The 19,976-nt window shown below is 31.7% G+C and overlaps 2 protein-coding genes, 1 long non-coding RNA gene and 1 pseudogene across 4 annotated transcripts; 2 read left to right on the forward strand and 2 right to left on the reverse strand.

Moving 5' to 3' along the window:
- The first annotated feature begins 2,919 nt into the window (after positions 1-2,919).
- Positions 2,920-3,757, forward strand: LOC104702194 (gibberellin-regulated protein 6). Its single transcript, XM_010418022.3, has 3 exons — positions 2,920-3,143; positions 3,252-3,279; positions 3,366-3,757. Exons 1-3 carry the CDS (start codon positions 3,048-3,050, stop codon positions 3,545-3,547), a joined length of 306 nt encoding a protein of 101 aa, XP_010416324.1. The 5' UTR covers positions 2,920-3,047; the 3' UTR covers positions 3,548-3,757.
- A 3,097-nt stretch (positions 3,758-6,854) lies between these two features.
- LOC104704887 (F-box protein At3g60790-like) lies at positions 6,855-9,314 on the forward strand (annotated as a pseudogene). Its single transcript, XR_015561117.1, has 4 exons — positions 6,855-7,282; positions 7,919-8,539; positions 8,652-8,821; positions 8,921-9,314. The product of XR_015561117.1 is annotated as an F-box protein At3g60790-like (transcript).
- Positions 9,315-9,402: 88 nt separating this feature from the next.
- LOC147941697 (uncharacterized) lies at positions 9,403-10,171 on the reverse strand. The gene is made up of 2 exons (XR_015561118.1): positions 9,969-10,171; positions 9,403-9,855 (listed from the first exon to the last, which is right to left on the reverse strand). It is a non-coding gene; the product is annotated as an uncharacterized LOC147941697 (long non-coding RNA).
- A 5,749-nt stretch (positions 10,172-15,920) lies between these two features.
- LOC104704888 (uncharacterized) lies at positions 15,921-18,431 on the reverse strand. Its single transcript, XM_010420901.3, has one exon. It carries the CDS (start codon positions 18,429-18,431, stop codon positions 15,921-15,923), a length of 2,511 nt encoding a protein of 836 aa, XP_010419203.3.
- Positions 18,432-19,976: the final 1,545 nt, after the last annotated feature.

Here is a 19,976-nt window from a genome sequence, read left to right on the forward strand (position 1 = left end):
CATCGACCATGAAAAACACAATAACGATTATATTGAGAAAAATGTCATAATTGTCTATTAATACTATATAAAAACATAATTAAGGTATCAAAATCCGAAAATCACGCAAGAATGTCACGAAGTTGATTGTCAAATGAAATGAAAAAGTGAGTTCTTAATCGAATCTTTGACGACGACTTTAGTTATATTTCTTATTAGCTATCTCGCTTATTATTAGTCAGGATCGTACTGTAGAGTTAACTTTCAATAATAATTAAATAAACCTAAAAGTGGAATTATTAGGTCTGGTTTTATATTTTTTAAAACGGAGCAACATATATAATAGTATACGATTAAGAAGAAATATTAAAGAGTGAGGGAAATATTATTGAAAAGACTCTTTTTTGTTTCTCACCCACCGTGCCCTACTCGTGAATTTCAGAATCAAATCATAAACCGACTTATTTATTATATTTTAAAAATATATAATAAGTCTCTTATATGTTGTCTTTTCGTCATAATTTTTTGATTAAGATAAGAGTGAGACTAGTAAAAAATATTCTGATCCATATATTTGTTAAAAATAGCAGCAATGAAAAATCTGAATAATAAGGACCCATAATAGAAAGGGCACAGAATGGTTATTTAAAAAAAAAAAAAAAAAAAAAAAAAAAAAAAAACTAATTCATATTTGGGAAGCTAAACATCAAATCTACTTTTTTTTCAGTGTCTCTCTGTCTGTCACTTGCTGAATTAAAAATGAAAATAGCAAAACTAACCAAACCACTAAGAAGTTTTTTCTGATTTGATTAGTAATACAACCACTCTTGTGTTTTATCCTTCTTTCATTGGGCTTTAATGTTACATATTGTCGATTACTTCGGTCTTCTTCCTCAGAATTGTATCTATAAAGTTCCATGAAGTTCCTGGATCTCTTTGTCATGGACCTTGTCTTTTTTTGTCAATCTTCTTGGGCCTTGTCTAAATTCACTAAACACCTTACCGAGGGAAAGGTTTTCATTTCTTTCGTAAAGGCTTTTTATATGAAGCAAGATTTCTGAAAATCTTTCATTTTTAACCAAACATAGTAGTCTACACTCTATAGTCTGTAAAACATATTAATAGACTGTATACCTTTCTTTCATGTAAAAAAAATCAATGTCATTTCAACCCATCTATAAAACTAACTGTATACCTTTCTTTGTCCCAAAAAAAAAAAAAAAAAAAACGAACTGTATACCTTTGAAAAAATTTCTTCTTTTTTGGGTGTGCGGTATTTTTTGTTTCTTTAGTGAAAGAGAAACGTTAAGCCTAAAAAGAATGTGAGGTTATCTATTGAACGGTAGAGTAAGGTGAAGTAATAACTAAAGGGGAAAGCAAGTGGTACACATACAAATTTTAAGTTGTCTGATTCACTTCAACTTTCAACAGTCAGCGTAGTAATAACATTAAGATTAAGAAGCCGTATCTATTCGAACGTAACGTTATAACACCACCAATTTTTAAAACATATATAAATGCTAGCTACTTTACTTGGAAGAGACCATATATATCATAAACTGAAAGAGAAAAACTAGTATTTTGTCACTAATTAGAGTGTTAGAACAAAAACTATTCAGAGATGAATATATAAAAAAACTATTCAGAGATGAATATATACTTTATATACTACGTCTTCAAATTCTACTCTACAACCATAAATTTACGTCTCGCTGATTCATCAAACTCGCGGTAATTTCAACTTACATAACGATAACATTTCACTCTATACATATATAAAGCTACTAAACGTTAAATTCAAAAAAAAAAAAAGCTACTAAACGTTGATATACACTTATACTACACAAAATATATTATATCCAAATTAAAAATGTAAAGATGAAACAAAAGTCGTTATATTTGTTGAAAGCATTAGAGTTAGATATGCCTCCCATGTGAGAGTGCACATGGACTTATGCATGCAAGAAAACTGCCTCTACACTTTTGTCCCTCTCTCGATTCCTCAGTCAATCCCCACCTTAAGTTTGCATGATCTCTATATCCACATCCGAGATCTTAACACGTGGCTCCTCTTCTACATCCAACGGCTCTCTTTGATCACCTTGCTAAAAGATAAGAGAAAAAAGTGGCATGAATCCATGCCGAGATTGCTCTTATCGGTCCCTTTGTTTGTTGGTTGGTCCCAGTCACTTGCAAGGATTTGTAACTATTCCTCCATGTTACTCCGTCTCTTCGTCTCTTTTACCATTATACCCTTCAATTTTTTTCAATTTGGGTTGTCCCCAAACGTGACTCTTTTGGCTTAATTGTATCAACTTGCTCATGATCATATTTCTCTTCACTATTACGACGAATGTAGAAAAAATGAATAGTACCAAACCTCGACTATATATATCAAATGATATAATGGACCGGTCATTATAATTTTCTGACAAATTGATATATGAGTTTTATGGTTCATATATAACTTAATCTGGACACATGTAAACAATTTTGCATGTAGTCTTTTTAGTTTTTACTCACTGATCACTGTCATAACTCAAACTTAAGGTTATAGTATATTTTCTCGTTAAGACAGTATATTCAAATGATAAAGTATATTAGTATAATAGATAACTAGAAACTACTTTTTTTTATGTAGAGTAAGGCTCCAATTACTGTTTTTGGTCTTTAATTCTTTCTGAGTTTCAAGTTTGTGTTTGCGTGTGCGTTTACTTTTACGTTTTACTCCATAATTCGTCTATTCGTCTTTAGCGTAAACACAAACTTGAACGAATTAAGAGGAGTATTATATAAATTTAGATATTTACTAATAGACGAATTATGTTTTTGTTTTTAGGTGAATGATTTAAACAATGGAGTGGCAGAGACATATATATATATATATATATATATAAAGCTATATATATGGGCCGTTATTAACTTATTATTATACATGGGGATAACAAGAACGCTTAACAGATACCTTCTATAAATAGCTGACAAAACTAGTTGTTACACATTCACAGATTTGTGAAACTAAAAGTAAGAGCTCCACTTACATATCGCCTCTCTCTCAAGAGCTAGCCATGGCTAAACTCATAACTTCTCTTCTCTGTCTCACAATTATCTTCTCTTTCATTTTTCTCACGACGTCAAAAGAAGCTAAGTACCATCCAGAAAAGGTAAGTAAGTTTTATCATAATCTTCATTTGAGCAATTTTTTCCCTTTCCCATTCTTTTTATTGCGAAAAAACCTAAAATCTGCGTTTCATTTTCTGTTTCGAAAATAGTATGGACCCGGAAGTCTGAAATCATACCGTAAGTAGAAAAATGCTTTTTTTAAGTCTCATTTCTCTCAATCTTTAAAAGAGCGCAAATTAAAAACTCGAATATGACGACTGCAGAATGTGGAGGAGAATGCACGAGGAGGTGTAGCAACACAAAGTATCATAAGCCATGCATGTTCTTCTGCCAAAAGTGTTGTGCTAAATGTCTCTGTGTCCCTCCAGGCACGTACGGCAACAAACAAGTGTGTCCTTGTTACAACAACTGGAAGACTCAACAAGGTGGACCAAAATGTCCGTAAACAAAACACATTGAGAGAGAAACCCTGATATAAAATCTTCTTTGTTTCTTTCGAGTTTGATTTCTTTTGTTTGTAATCAATACACACGAAAGGAGCTTTGACCGGAGGAGCTTAAGCATCCTTCTCTCAAATTACTACTTTGATCTCTATGGCCTTTATAAGTCATAGCCCTTTTACAATGCAACTTAAATAGAAAGCCTTTCACAAAAACTGTAAGAAATACAAACCAAATATCCCAAGAGTTTTTTTAACAATTTCAAACAGAGAAATCAAAAGAATATGAAAAGAGTCTCATGACAATTATAGCGCATAGAACACCAATTAGAAGAGGAATCCTTCCACAATGAAAGCCCATTATATAGATGGCATAACCTCCCACAAGATGGCTGAGACTTGCGGTTATGTACCCTACCTTCTCGTCGGATGGATTGAGGATTTTAGCTGCCACTTCTGCTATTGTGGCAAAGATGTAGACTGGAGCGAAAATTAACCCTTCGTTAGTGTACCCATTATCAAGCTTCCATGCAGTCATTAGAACAAGTGAAGAGATTATCCAAATGTGCATGATGGGTGAAAATAATCTCGACGCCATCCTACCGTGACCAAAAAAAAAAGTTAAAACACGACTAAGTTTTAGCAAACCCATTTTTTGAGGGACTGCTGATGCCATCCTTATAATCCAACGTTGAGGTTAGTCTTTCTCTTTCTCTTTATCTAATGCCTGTGATTTTTTTATGTTTGCTAAAAGTCACTAAACCAAAGGATGTGTCTTTCAATCGCATCCTTTTGTTCACGTTTATGTGAAGCATCACCTCTTATTCTCATTTCTGACCACCTTTAATTGTGTCTCTACATACTGATTTATATACCTAAACGTAAACAACTGTGAAACAAAATGTGGTGTTGTTCCCTCTTCTGAAAGATTTACTTTTTTTTTGGTGAAAATTCTTTTGTCACAACCACGTCGTAGACTCACTGCTCACTAGCGACGCGCAGTCGGTTTTGGTTGCTATTCTTTATTCTCTCAAGGCACACCCCTTCGCAGTTTTGATTTTATTCCGTTTTGTCTGGTAGCATCTCAAAATTTCGTTATTTCTCTAATTCTCCCTGTCCCTCCTGAGGATTTATGAATTAGGAACGTTATGTAACCACATGATAATTAGATTAAACCATGTGGAATGTAAATATGGCCTGTAAATTTTCATATGTAAAATTATGTTACAATGAAGAAAGTTTTTTTTTCTTCGAACGTAAAAACGTGAGAATTGGGTTGTAAATATTTCAGATTGTTCATAGTAAAAGTGTTCATTCATTATGATGTGAGGTTTATCCACTGTCTCACCATCTCGCATTATCGTATCTTTCATTTGATTTCCTTCTGCAACAGTAAGTAACGGGAAACAAAAAGTTTGAATTTTGTAAGTTCTCTGTTTGTGTTTATGTTGAGGGTTAGTAATTTACTTCTGATTATAGAAGTTGAAAAGGTATGATAGCTTTTTAGAAGTAGGGTAACAAAGAACATGAAATCAATATATCCGAAGGGGGCAAAGTTATTATGTCATGATGGAGACATTAGATTTTTGAAGAAAATATTTTTTCATACATAATGCTGGGAAGTTCTGTTTTAAATGATTTAGCACTCTTTACAATTATAATGGGTTGAAACACAATTTGCTAACAGATTGGAATTCTATTTCAGGTTGATCACACCGTAAGTTGATGTTCCTCTCGCCACAATTGCCTATTACGATCGCTGGGCTTACAAATGCCAACTTTTTTAATCAATAGCTTAAAAAGCATTTGATCTTCATTCTAAACCCCTCTGAGCTTGCATTATATTAGAACGTTGGTTAGTATTTTTCCTGAATTAAAAAACCTACATATCTCTCGTGCCCATTGTTACGTCTGCTATTTTGTTTAGAGTGTAATTCTTAGGTTTCCAATTCTTTTAGTCACCAATTTTTTCCATTAAAATCTATCGTTGTTATGACAAGCTATTGACGTTACTATTAGATTATTTTTTTTTTTTAAAGGAAGATGTCTTAAGCATAATCAATTATGACGAGGTGAAGTGACGATAATAAAAGAAAATGCCAAATTTATTTAACAAGCATGGTAAATTTGGTTATTTTAACCGTATTATATTTTACAGCATTGTAACAAATATTATTTTAATTGTAAAGGAAGGCCATTTGAATTAAATGTTTCAGGTTAGCTAACCAATATAATATAAAACAAGTTTTTTAGAACATACAAACGGCGATGAGAAGGAATATAGCCAAGACGCTGAGGGATTGATAATTCAAGGAGGGGTATGAATATGTTGTTTTAGTGTTTCGTTACATCATCTCAACGAATCTTCTGGCTACATGGCTATATGTTTTCATCTCAAAACAAAACAATTGTTTTTTACTATTAAGTATTGACTTAACTCTTCAATTTCATATTTTTTTAGTTTGTAAATCAATGGGACGATAGTGAAATGTTGCTTCTAATCTGGAGAGGAACACTTGTTTAAGCGTTAGTCAACGTTACCATTTTTTTTTGGGGTCAAAAGTCAACGTTACCATTTCTATAATCATGTAATATATATAGAAAAGAATCTGCCCCAAGTCAACAAAGTTTTGATGATTTGTTTCCAACTGTACAGCTTTTCTTTTGTTTTGAGATTTTTTTGCTTAAATATCATATACTTTTGAATTAGATGATGCGAACAATATTGTTAATACGAAATTTGCAAACAATTAACCTTAATGATCTTTATTTTGATAAGAAGATCTTCAACTCTATTCATATATAGGACAAGAGTTCACTCACTCAACTGCTAAGGAAGCGAAGTTAAATTGGTTGGGACTTAATTTTACACTCACAAAAGAAGTGGTGGACTTCATGATGTACCATAAGTTTGTGTAAATCTGTTAACGGGGATAATTTTGAAAACAATTTAATCATTTTTGGCTCGTACGTGTGTCCAACAGTGAAAATCACAATTCACTTTCTTCTAAAGATAATTTCATATTTTACACAGAAAAAGATTTCATGCTTATAACTTTAATATAATTTGGGAGTATTAACTTGAATGGATATTTGTTTCCTTTGTAAAAATAATTGTCCTATTAGACTAATTAATTTCCATGTATCTTTTCATATTTTTCCAAATTTATTGGTCAAGGTGACTCAAGAGGTGTCAAAAAACATTAATTATCTTGCTTAAATAAATAAACCTACAATTAGGCTTCAAACTTGTGGTTTTATATATAAATAAGTAATCTTCATAACAACATGCAGCCTCTCTCTCCCTCTCAAAGTTGATACCATTAATCTCTTCTATCTCCTTGTAATTTTCCAAATCATATTGCATTTTACCTTCTCTATTCAACAATGAAGACAAAACACTTATCATCATCCTTGCCGCTGGCGTCCTCACGGCCACCACCACCACCAATACCATCAAATTCAAGAAGGACACCATCATCAGCATCATCTAAAGCAGGAGGAAAAAGGATCCGAAATGCTGATGACATGGACCGGATAAGCAAACTTCCGGATGAACTATTGGATAAGATCCTTTCGAAAGCACCCTTTAAATCTGTTGTCAGAACAAGTTCTTTGTCTAAGCGATGGGTGAACTTGTGGAAACGGACGCCTCATTTATCTGTGGACATGAGTTTTATCATGCAAAGAGGAGGTCATGTTCACCAAGATTCTAAGAGTTTTTCCGAAGGGGTGATAAAGGTTTGTTGAGTTTTCTTTTCCCAAATCCTTACTCTCGCGTCTAAATATATGTATAGGGTTTCATTTTAATCTTTGCTTTGTGAAGGTGAAAGAATACACAGATAGGTCGACCTATAAACTGATGTTTTAGATAGATTATATAATTTGTTTTGAAGTTGTGTGGTAGAATAAATTTTCTACACACATACGGTGATGAATTCAAAAGTATTTAGATAACCTGAAGTGAGAAAAAATTACAGATGACAAACTATCTCTTAATTAAACACACTTGTTAACGTTTGATGGAAACATCATTTTTAACAGTTTATCACGCCAATAATTTAACTTATGATCTACGATATTAGATAAAAGTTTTCACGCAAAATAACTAATCTACGATCTACTGACTATTGTATTACATAACGGTTTCTCGTGCCAAAATCACAAGTTATCTTGTGTAGTGAAAAACCGTTATCTAATATAGTAGATCATAAGTTAGGTTGTTTAATGATTATTAGTTAAATGTATTTAGATTGTATAGTGAATGAAAATAAACCAATTTAGGATTTAGTTTATTCCATATATATGTTTAAGTGTTAATTTATGACTGTTTAATTACAAGTATTTTTAAATTTCTAATTAATTTGTGTTCTACAGACTATAAACAATCATCGTGGCCGCCTAGAGAGCTGCAGCATCGACAGTTGTGTATATCAATGTGAAGATGGTACGCTCGAAAGGTGGGTCCAAACAGTGACTCGTCTGAAACATACCGAAGAGCTTACACTTGTGAACTATATTGTTGTCATGGGACCTATCGGTGGATATAATACGCTCAGGTTGTCCCCAAGAATATTCTCTCATCAGAGCCTCACTTCACTCTCACTCACTCGATATTATCTAACAGAGGCAGAGGCCTTCAAAAGATGTTGCAATCTTAAGACCCTAAAGCTTTGTAACATCATTGCCGATGTTAGTATCCTTAACAGTATTTTCGAAGCTTGCTCCTCTCTCGAGGTGCTTGTGTTGATCATCACATCCCTGAGCAGACCTGGTGTGTTGAAGATCGAGAACAATAACTTAGAGGTCCTCCAAGTGGTTTGCCGTACTGTGATGGAGAAAATGGAAGTCACTGCACCTCGTTTGGAGATCTTCGACATCAAATGTATCAACTGTGATGAATTCGTCCTTAATGCTCCTAAGATCCGTTTTAATAGGAATTATTGGGTTGCTGGTAAATACCCTCACCTCAGCTACAATATATCAAGTCTCGCTCAGGTACGTACGTACATATATATATATATATATATATATATAAACAACACTGTGTTTTCATCATACATAGTTATAATGACATGTTGTTTGCTCTGTATATATAAATTAACTTTAGGAGAAAAAAAGAATATGGTTTGAGCTTATGGTGACGAATACTATAATATGAGACGGAAGGGATGTTTATCCGTGAGAGTAGACGTGACAAATCCAAAAGAACTCCACATTTTGAAAGAAGTCTTACTTATGTGGGGTGAAGAAATGAGGGAGCTGGAGATCATATTCAAGGTACACATTAATTTACTTTCATGCATGTTTTTGGATAACTTTGATCAGCTTTCTTTCGCACTCATATATTGTCATGTTACATATTTGCCTTTTAATTAGGACGACAATGCTCGTGGAGAAGATCAGGGTGATCAATCTTCTTTTATCAGTGGTGGAAAACCATTTCCAGATGATTTCTTCGAGGTTGCTACTGTTTGGATGTATAATTTCGATCGTTCGAATGAAGTGCAATTTGCATTAGCGTCACGTTTTGTGAAACACGGAACAGTGATTGACAAGCTCATGATAGAGACATCGACGTACCCTCCAATGAAGAGGCTATTAACTGAAGGAAAAGTAGCCCAGCTAATGCAACTTTGTGACTATGGTTTAACTATTGAATGTTTCTGATCGATCATGAGTTCTGGTTCCAATTTATCCCATTCATACCCTTATTCCCCTTTATTACTTTGAGTATTATCTTGTTTTTTATATTTCAAGAACTGTGTTTTCATTTGGTATTTGCTTCTGTACTTTTAATGTTTTGAGAGATTTGAATATTTAAGGTTTTGTTTCTCTTTTGGTCAATGCTATTTCAAGAGAGTAGAAGGATGGATCGTTTCTGCTTTTATAATATAAGATCATATATATATATATATATATATATATATATGAACTATTGAAGAAGATGAACATATATGTTGTGGCCAACAAAGCCAACTTGGAATCTTTGTCCTTTAGAAACCCCCACCACAATTTTAATTATGTTTTTAGCCTTCCATAGGAAGACGTCGACACTGCCTAAAGTGAAGCATCAATCTTCATGATAGTAGCTTTCTCTCCTTGACATGCCACTTCCTCTCTTCTCTACATATTGCTGTTTTACATGCATGGGATGATGATGATGATGTTGATCAAAGTCATTTCCTTCAGTTATTACTGGGAATCAAAGTCGGTTTCGAAGGGTACTCAAGTCCCTGCAGCTCCGGCATTCGCCTTAGATCTTCTTCTGTATATCCTGGGATTAACCAGTATCTCTTATCCATTCCAAATACCTATACAACAAATCCCCAAAAGACCGATGAAACAACTTACAGCTTCAAAGGCTTTATACTCAGATGGAAGAAGTAATTAAGCCAATGGCTTTTAAGTTTAACTAATAACTAACCTGTTCAAAGTTTTTCTTTTTACCGAGGTCATAACGCCATTTTGTACTAGTTATTATAACAATAAATTGAAAGAAAAAGAAAAAAACACACACACAGTAGATTAAGAATTGACTAACGAAAACACTTACAAACTTAGAACTCCATGGTATCCACTAGCATCCCTCTTTGCCATGATGTAATCTCGATCGATTCATCATTCACCACAACTCCTATCCCTAGTATATAATATATATATACATGAAAATACTTGTGATTGAAGGAAATAAAAATTGGTATGTTATCTACCCATAAATGCAAATGTGGAAGATTAGACAAATAATCACATTTTGGCACTTAATGAATCACATAAATAAAGAATAAAGTTTTTCTTATATCCATCAATGAAAATGCTTACAACAGCAAATGATAGATTTAGTAATTTATTCTACATTGACACATGATGTATTAATTTACATTCAAAATCAGAAGAAAAAAAATTGATCACCAATTTTTATTGATCACATACAAATTTGTATAAATCAGATTTTCTTTAATAAATAAGAAATTTCATTATTAAAATTTTCTGGTTAAAAATAAAGTGAAAGTTAAATAATTTAAAATTGCCTAATTTCATTATTGAATCAGAAAAATAATCTATGAAATTTCACATTAAACAATAATGAAATTTCTGATTCATCATGTATATTTAACATGTGTGGATGCTTACTAAATCCCTAAAATATATGTATTAATTTACATTCAAATGTAAGTTAAAATGTATAATCATAGCAATATATATATATATATATATTAGGGATTTATTAATACATTTCTGATTCCGAATGTAAATTAATAAAATTATTTAACATTGAAAAATGTATATTTTATTTGATTTTACTAACTTACATTCGAAATCAGAAATGTATTAATGTTTCTTTTAGTAAAAAATATATTATATTTTTATAATTTTTTCTTGATGTATGGGTAGTCTAATTAAGTAAGTCAATTATGAGCTTTAATAGCGGTGTGATTTATGTGAATGTTTATTTTAATTGTGTTGCTAAGATGATAAAAAGGTGTCCAATGATAAATTAATAACTCAAGTGATAATAATTTATATACTTTTTAATTTACTATTTGATATTGTTAGATTCTAGAATTTTATTATACTGGTTCAACTAGATTTTAACCCGCGGTACACAGCGTGCATATAATTTTTATTATTATTTATATTTTATATTATATTTGTTTATTAAATATTAGATGTTTTCCAAATAGAGGAATAACTAAATTTCCCTACTGTTTGTGCGGCTAAATGTTTATATTAATTTTTTAATCCGTAATATACTTCATAGTAATTTGTTTGTTATATTTAGTTTGTTTTGTTTAATGTTTGAGATTCTATTTTGATTTTTAATTATTATAACAAAAAATAAGAGACTAAATACATAGTAAGTCATTTATACGCTATGATTAAGTCATTTTCTAAAGATTTAATTATTTTACACAATCTTAGTTAAATCAGTTTAATTTTTATATGTCAAATATTTTAATATTAATAGTGTTGACAAATAATAAAATGAGGATTTGACCCATGTTAACACAAATTTAATGATATTTTATTAATTCCAACATGTCATATTTATAACTCATCTACTATATAACCATATTATAGTATTTTAATTTTTTTTTATTTTTACATATTCGTAATATTTAAAAAAATTATTTAGTTTATATATATTAATTATAATATTTTAACAAATATGAATCGAAGTTCTTCTTATCTTAAGAATCAAAGTTCACAGGTTTTGGAAAAAAATAGGAATCAAATTGTTGTTTTTTTGTTTGCATAGGATTCAGAGATAGAATATCTTCAATACACAATAGAAGATTTTCTTTGTTTGCAAAGGATTCAGAGATATAATATCTTTAATATACAATAGAAAGTGTGGTTAATTATATCATAGTTTATGTTTCCATATTTATTCTCCTGTATTTTTAGCTGGAATGATATGTAAAATATTTAGGAAACAAAATATGAAGTAATGTTATATTTAGAAATTTTTTAGGGATTAATTTTTTAAATAAGTTTTTAAATAAATACAAATAAAAGGGCAGAACCCAAAATGTACTTCAAAAATGTAATATTGATGATGTAGGTTAGATTTTATTAATTTTCATTTTTTTCTTTATCTTATATATAAACCGAGAAACAGAGTATTAGAGTAAAAATGTGAAAAAAAAGTTGCAGATAAATGTAAAATCGACTACGCCAGATTTTAAGAGTAACAAACTCGATTTCTTGCATAACAAACCACTCATTTCTTGCAAAAGTACATAAAATAGTTCCATAACAACAACTCAGATTTCTTTTTCTGCAAGAGCTTCCTACATCAAACTTACAAATCAGATGACAAGCTTTACATGTTCTATCTATCTTTTACTAATTAGATTGACAATAACTTGACACAATGAAAATTTGCTTTGACACAAGATTGATGGTCAATTACTTTTTCTATCTATAATTACCGTGACCAGCCTAGTGACGGATATCACCCGCTTCTCAACTACAAAAGGCTCGGTCTCGGTGAAATCGGCGCCTTTTATGCAAAGATAATGGACGGATCTCTCTTATGTTTCGGGCTTGTGTATGGAGGCCTTCAAGTAGCTGCGGAGAAAATTTGTACTGGAGGAAAGACAGAATATGATATGTGCAGTATCTACGTGGGAGCGGTTTTCGTTTCATGTCTAATGTTTGGGGTGTCCATCGGTTGCGGAATTGCGATTACCTTACATATTCCAACTACAAGAAGAAGATCATTTGCTAGTCTTCCGGTTAAGCGTTGTAAAGATTTGTAGATTGACAAGCAAATATAATAAAAAGTAGTCTGATTCCCTCTCTGTCTATTTATTTAGATTTATTTACATATATCAATTTTCATCAGTCCGCTCTTAGCCTCTTACATTTATTTACATATATCTTTTTAGTTAGGTTATGTATTTAGTTTGAAAATATGTTTACGTTTTTCTAATTAAAAATCCATGATATTTTGTTTGTCATTAATTCTTCTTATTTCATATTTTTAATATTTTATTTGTATTAATAGAGTATTATATAATGTATTAGATGTTTTGAAATTAAAATAAAAAAACCACATGAAAATTGAAAATTTGTTTTAAAATTTTATACGAGAATATATTTTTAATGAACTAACAAAATGTTAATGTGATAATAAAAAGTAGATGGTATGATATATTAGAGTCTATTTTATATATTATAAAAACATATACGTAACAATATTTTACTTATGTTTTGTTCATATTTTACATATGTTTTGCTTATTTTTTTGTTAATATTTATTCAATATTTCAAAAAACAAAAAATAACTAATTTCTGCCATATATAAACAATCACACCTATAATTTATATTTATATAGAATTTAATGTAAACTATACTCAATGTATCAAACAATCAAATTATATATAGATGATTTTATCACAGTCACAAAATAATACAAATATATAAACAATTAAAAATACATATCATCTACTTATCGTATAGGTAATCATCTAGTATATATATATCATTTTTAACCTTTTTAATACCAAAAAATATATTTTTTTTATTCGCCCTAAATCTATACGAACCTAAGCACGACACTGCACTTACGGCACGGTTCAGTTCAAGTGTACCCCGATTTTAAAATCACAAGTCATGACATATTAAAAAGTAGGCTAAACCGTCCCTAGAAAACAGCGAGGGCTATGTTTAATTTAATCGTTATTAGTTCTCTTCTCCTGTTTAAGGATTTTGTGGAAAACTTTAACTTTGTATTTTTGTGTTTGGATTATATCATGTGGAAGGCAAATTCTATTACTTAGTCAATTCGATACAATATGTCATGTATGCATGCCAGCTGGTGAATATGCAATGAAAGAGAGACTCAAGTTCTATTTCCTGGGAGCTCAAAAATCGCAGGGAATAACCAAAAAGTTTTCTTGGAGATCCTCTATCCATCTTTTGCACTCTCTTGTGTTGTTGACAATTGACATTATAGCATTACTCAAAGCTTTAATAACTTTTGATGCTAGACCTCGCAATGATTTTCTTTGATTTATTATTAGTGATTATACAGAGACTGCAACGTTTGTCATATTTTTACTCAAAAGAAAATACTAATAAAAACGTTTACCCTTATACCACATAATCTAACACAAACAAAAAGTGCTAAGACATAACCAAGTCTAATAACTTATAAAAGAGAATTCCCAGCGAGATGTAATTTTACAACAACTATATATATATATATACATATATATATATATATATATTTGTTTTTAATGCATTTAAAAAAAATAATCATTTTCCATAACCAAGAGAATTACTGGAAATTGAAAAGCAAAAATTATGTTATTTATTTAATTTTAGGATTTCATTTTTGGATAAAATCTCATTTTAATTTACTAATGATTTACATATATTGATCTTTGTAAGAACATAAATCTATCCTGAAGTTTGGAAACCCCAATTTTATATTATCTAATTATTATTTGAAGATCTATGCATTTTTTTTTTGTTTGGTTTCCCTTTAACTAGATTTATTTGAACTTCATTAAATCAAATCATTCAATAAGAAATATTTAATATGTCTAAATTGAGTATTAAAACTTATAAATCGAGAACAAATCCATGTGATGCCAATATGTATCCCCTATATAATAAAACGGAAGTACACAACATTGTTTTGTAGATTATATAATTTAATAAGTTGGTTACAAATAGGTTATAGATTAAATTTTATTTTATTTGTATAGTCTGATTTTATTATTTCTAAAAATATTAAAGAGAATATTTTAAAGAATCATTTGATATCATCTAACTTACCATATTAATTTCTTTTATTAAATTATTCATCAAATAAAATCTTTTGATATCTAACTTAACATATTAATTTGTTTATTATTATTATACTTCATCTCTCATTTTTATATATGAGCCTATTTTGTGGAAAAATAAATTATCATATTATTTCTTATAATTAAAAAATAGTTTTATTTCCGGATATACCATAAATTGAATTTTTAAAAACAAATATAAATGATTCAATCTACAAAATCTTCAATTTTTATTAATATTATTCTTTAAAAATAATATTTATTGAATTAAAATTTTTACTGAGTAACGAGTCAAAATTTGAATATTTAAAATCAATTTCACACTTTTTGTTGAATTTTATAATTTTATATAATATAAGAAACTTTAAATCATTTATTTTGAAATGTTTTTAAAATATTGAAACTTGATATTAAAGTTAGAAACTATAAACACTCTAAATTGGTTTGTTATAGCAATGTCAATAATATGTCACTATAATATGAAAGAATTTCAAAAAAATCAAGTATATTAAAACAAAAAATATAACAATATATTAAATTACTCATAATATAATAACTCGCTTTTTAAAAACTAAATTCATAAAACAAGTATCTTTTTCAAGTCATCATATTTAGCATATAATTTTATTGCATAATATTTTATCAAAAAAACTTTTAAAAACAATTACATAAATTATATTTTATAAAAAAATTACAGTATAAATAAAATAAATTTAATCCGTGCTCTAGCACGAGTCTTAATCTAGTATATATATGAGATGATATGTAATTCCATGCCAATGTTATTGTATATGTGGAGGGAGCGAGAGGGAGAATACTGATAGTTTATCTGTAAGAGTTTATAGGGGCAACGAAAGAAGAATCATGTTGAGCTTGTGAGTGTCATTCGTTGTTTTAATCGTTACATTTAATTTAACCAATTGTTATGTCATGACTATATAATATAAAAAAACTAATGTTTGAGTTAATAATATTTTCGTGGCCATGACAGCCAGAAGTGGAGAATTTCTTTTTTTTTTTTTTTTTTTTTTTTTTTTTTTTTGTCAAGGAAAATACTTCAAATGAAATAAAGTAGTTAACCGGTTAGACCGGGTACAGAGGAGAAACTAAAGAGACTTGATTTTGCTAAGTCGTGTGCAACACAATTATCTTTTCGTGAGACAAAACGAAATTGAGCGTCTTCAAAGTCCGATGATAGAAGGAGGATATCATGAAGAATCCCATGGAGTTCCGTTTGAGGAGCTGCCGAATTGATTGCTTTGATCACCTGTAAGGAGTCTGAAGCTAGAGAGAATTTTGTAATACCGATATCTTTGGCATGGAGGATAGCTTGGTGGATGGCCATCGCTTCAGCCATGAGGGCCGATCGTACATGTCTGGCGGATGATTGTCGACGGAGATCTGTTTGGGATCCAGGGTAAGAGATAGCCCATCCAAAGCCAGCATCCTGAGTGTCACTTCGCCAGGCCACATCAGTGAAGATGGTGGTCAGATCTGGATCCGCCAAAGGTCGTGGTACTGAGGGATTCACCCGGGTTGTTGAGGGCTTTACGAGTTGAGCTGCACTCCATTCCTTTGCCTGAACAATTGCAGTCGTGAGGGTCTCTGCTGCTGAGATCTGACGGTCTTCGAAGAGTTTCTTATTCCTTGATGTCCAGAGGTGCCAGAGGATCCATGGTGCAAGCGGAGTCTCCCCCAATCCCACTGGGGGCAGGGAGATTTGGCGTTGAAGGGTTTCTATTCCATGAAATAGAGAAGAGATTCGCGAGGGTATAAAAGGGTTCTTGAAAGGAGTCAAGCTCCAAACTTGTGTAGCAAAGGGGCATTGAAAGAAGAGGTGGAGGGTTGACTCCTCTTGGTTGCAGTGGATGCAGGCCGCCGATTCAATTCCACGGGTCCGAAGGTTTTGTCCCACAGGTAGAGCTTCTCTCAACATTTTCCACAAGTGGAACTTTAGTTTCGGGGAGCTTTTGATATTCCACACATTGGATGTCCAACTAAACTCTTCTATATGACAGGTTTGTTTGATCATTGCAGCGGTGTCTTTGGTGGCTTCAAAATAGCCAGACTTTGAGCTATATTCACCAGATGTCGAGGATAGCCAGATAAGTTTGTCTCTTGCTCCCATTGTACTTGGCCTGATCGCTATGATTTCATTCTGATATTCAGGAATTATCTCTGATATCTTTTCCAGGTTCCATGATTGAGTTGCGGGGATCCAGAGATCCGCAACCCGAAGAGACTGGTCTTCCTTGTTTGGTGGTCCCATAGGAGCTTTTTGTTCTGAAAAGGATAACCAGTGGTCATACCACACACTGGTGTCTTTTCCATCGCCTATAACCTTGCCAGTGTTTCCTTGGATAAGGTCTCTTCCTGCACAGATCCCTCGCCAGCCATGGGATGCAGCATTAGGGACATTACAAGTTAGGAATGACGAATGTTTGCAGTATTTTCCCAAGAGGGTTCGTGCCAGGAGGCAAGTTGGATTTGTGAGGATTCGCCAGCTCACTTTCGCTAGGAGGGCGTCATTGAAACGTTGGATATCTCGAAAGCCAAGACCCCCATCTCGTTTCGATAGTGTAAGTTTGTCCCATGAGACCCAAACCATCTTCTTTTTCCCATCATTTGCATCCCACCAAAAGCGTGTTAGAGCTGACTTGATCCGTTTACACAGGGATACAGGGATCTTGAAACACGACATTGTATATGTGGGCATTGCCGCTAGGACCGAAGTCAGGAGTGTAGTTTTACCAGCAGCAGAAAGAAACCGGGATGAACAGCTAAGTGCTCTTTGTCTGATCCTGTCGATTATACCATTAAACAAATCCTCTTTCTTTTTCCCAAAGAGCTCTGGAAGTCCTAAATACTTGCCAAGGCCTCCTTCTTTTTGAATGTTGAGGAGGTGTTTTGTAGCGTCTTTGAGTGGTCTCGGGGTTTTTCTTGAAAATGTGATGGCTGATTTCTGTTTATTAATCATTTGCCGTGACGCCTGTCCGTATTTTTCGAGAATTTTGGTGAGCTCTACACAGCTTGTTTCGTTTGCCCTGCAGAAGAACATGGTGTCCTCTGCGAAGAGGAGATGAGTGATTCTGGGGCACCCTTTGGCGACTCGAATGCCTGTGAGCCGACCTGCTGCCTGAGCTTTTGTGCAGATACCAGAGAGAACCTCCGTACAGAGGATGAACAGGTATGGTGACAAAGGGTCACCCTGACGGATGCCTCGCTGCGGGAGAACTGAACCTTGGACAGAATTATTGAGAAGGAAAGAGTAAGAGACTGAAAAAACGCACTGCATTATCCAGTTTGTCCATGTAGGGTGAAAACCCATTCTTTCCAAAACATGTCGTATGAAGCTCCATTCAATGCGGTCATAGGCCTTGCTCATGTCAGTCTTGACTGCCATGAAGCATTTCTGTTGAGCTCCCGAGTTCTTTAGGTAATGAAGGATTTCATGTGTGATTAACACATTGTCTGAAATAGCTCTTTGGGGAACAAAAGCAGACTGATTTTCTGAGATGATATCTTGTAGGAGGGGTTGGAGTCGCAGAGATAGCAGCCAGAAGTGGAGAATGTACTCACAATTCATGCACTTCCAAATTGCCTACACTATTTTCCTCCTTAGTTTTGTGCATTTCTACGGGGACAGCTCCATTCGTATCCGGTTTACCTTCAGCCCGCTCTATATCCTTTGTACTTTAATCGAAGTGGTACTAAAAAAACTTGATCCATCCGACAAGTTTCTGGCCAGATTTGTCGAATTTTTAAGCCATTTTAGTGGAGCTATTACTATCGGTACGGCGACCATAGAATGTAATGTCTTATTTTGTTGTGTTGGTATACCATGGATTTCGTTTGTCTTGATACTCTTTGAATATCAAGACTGGGACATAAGAGACACAGGCTCCGATCCCGATGAGGAAAGCTAAGATAAATCCCAATTTATGCTTGTGTTGTGTTATTATATATGATCACCATCTTCGTTTTAAGCATAATTTATAAGCTTTTGTTTGTCTTTCTTGGACTATTATGGCTTTCCTAGCTAGTCTAATTTACCTATCTGTTGTATCCTCATGGTGGATTGATATAACTAAATGAAATAATGTTTTCCGTAAGCTCAATTTGCTTTAGCTGTGAATAATTATATTTCCAAAAGATTCTTACTTTGAATTCTTTCGGGACAAATAGTTTAATATGATATTTCATAGTATTATTTTTCTGATTCAGTAATGAAATTAGGCAATTTTAATATTATTTAACTTCACTTTATTTTTAGCCAGAAAATTTTAAAAATGAAATTTCTTATTCATTAAATAAAATCTGATTTATCCTTTAATTATACAAGTTTAATAATGAAATTTCAAATTCATATCCGGTTAAAGTGAAATTTTTATTAATTTACAATCAAAATCAGAAAAAATAATTGATCACTTATATTGAAATCTGTATATATATATATCATTAAATTTATATATATTCAATATATACAAATTTGTATATGATCGATAAAAATTAAAATTGGTGATCAGTTTATTTTTCTGATTTTGAATGTAAATTAATACAATATGTGTCAATGTAGGATAAATTACTAAAGCTCCGATTGGTTACGGTTGTTACTTATGGCTTTAAAGACTTTAACTTTAAAATTTTAGTTGTAGAGAATTTGGTTGTAGATGCTTTGACTGTAGAAACTTTAACTGTTAAAATTTGATTGGTAACAAATACTTTTAAAACTGAAGCTGTTACTTTTATTATTATAATATATTAAAATGATGATAATGAAAATAAAAATAATTATTATTGAAATGGATCTTAAAAGAAAAAAAAATATAAGAATAATTAATATGTAAAAATAATTTATGTAAAATTTATATATAAACTTTTGGAGATCTTTTAAGTATAATGGGGAGAGAAAAAAATAAATTTTATTATTTGTTTAGTTATATAGCCTAGCTTTAAAAATTTGAGAAAATAAAAAAGGAAAAAAAAAGTGACTTACAAAGCTTTTAAAAAAATAAAAGTAAAAAAAGTTTGATTGACAAATAAATGGCTGTGAAGACTTTAATTTTTTTTTAAAGTCTTAAAAGTTTTTTACCAATCATAGCCTAAATCTATCATCTAGGCTATAACTTTA

The sequence above is a fragment of the Camelina sativa genome, chromosome 7, assembly GCF_030686135.1.
Source record: "Camelina sativa cultivar CO46 ecotype springtype chromosome 7, ASM3068613v1".
Classification (NCBI taxonomy): Eukaryota; Viridiplantae; Streptophyta; class Magnoliopsida; order Brassicales; family Brassicaceae; genus Camelina; species Camelina sativa.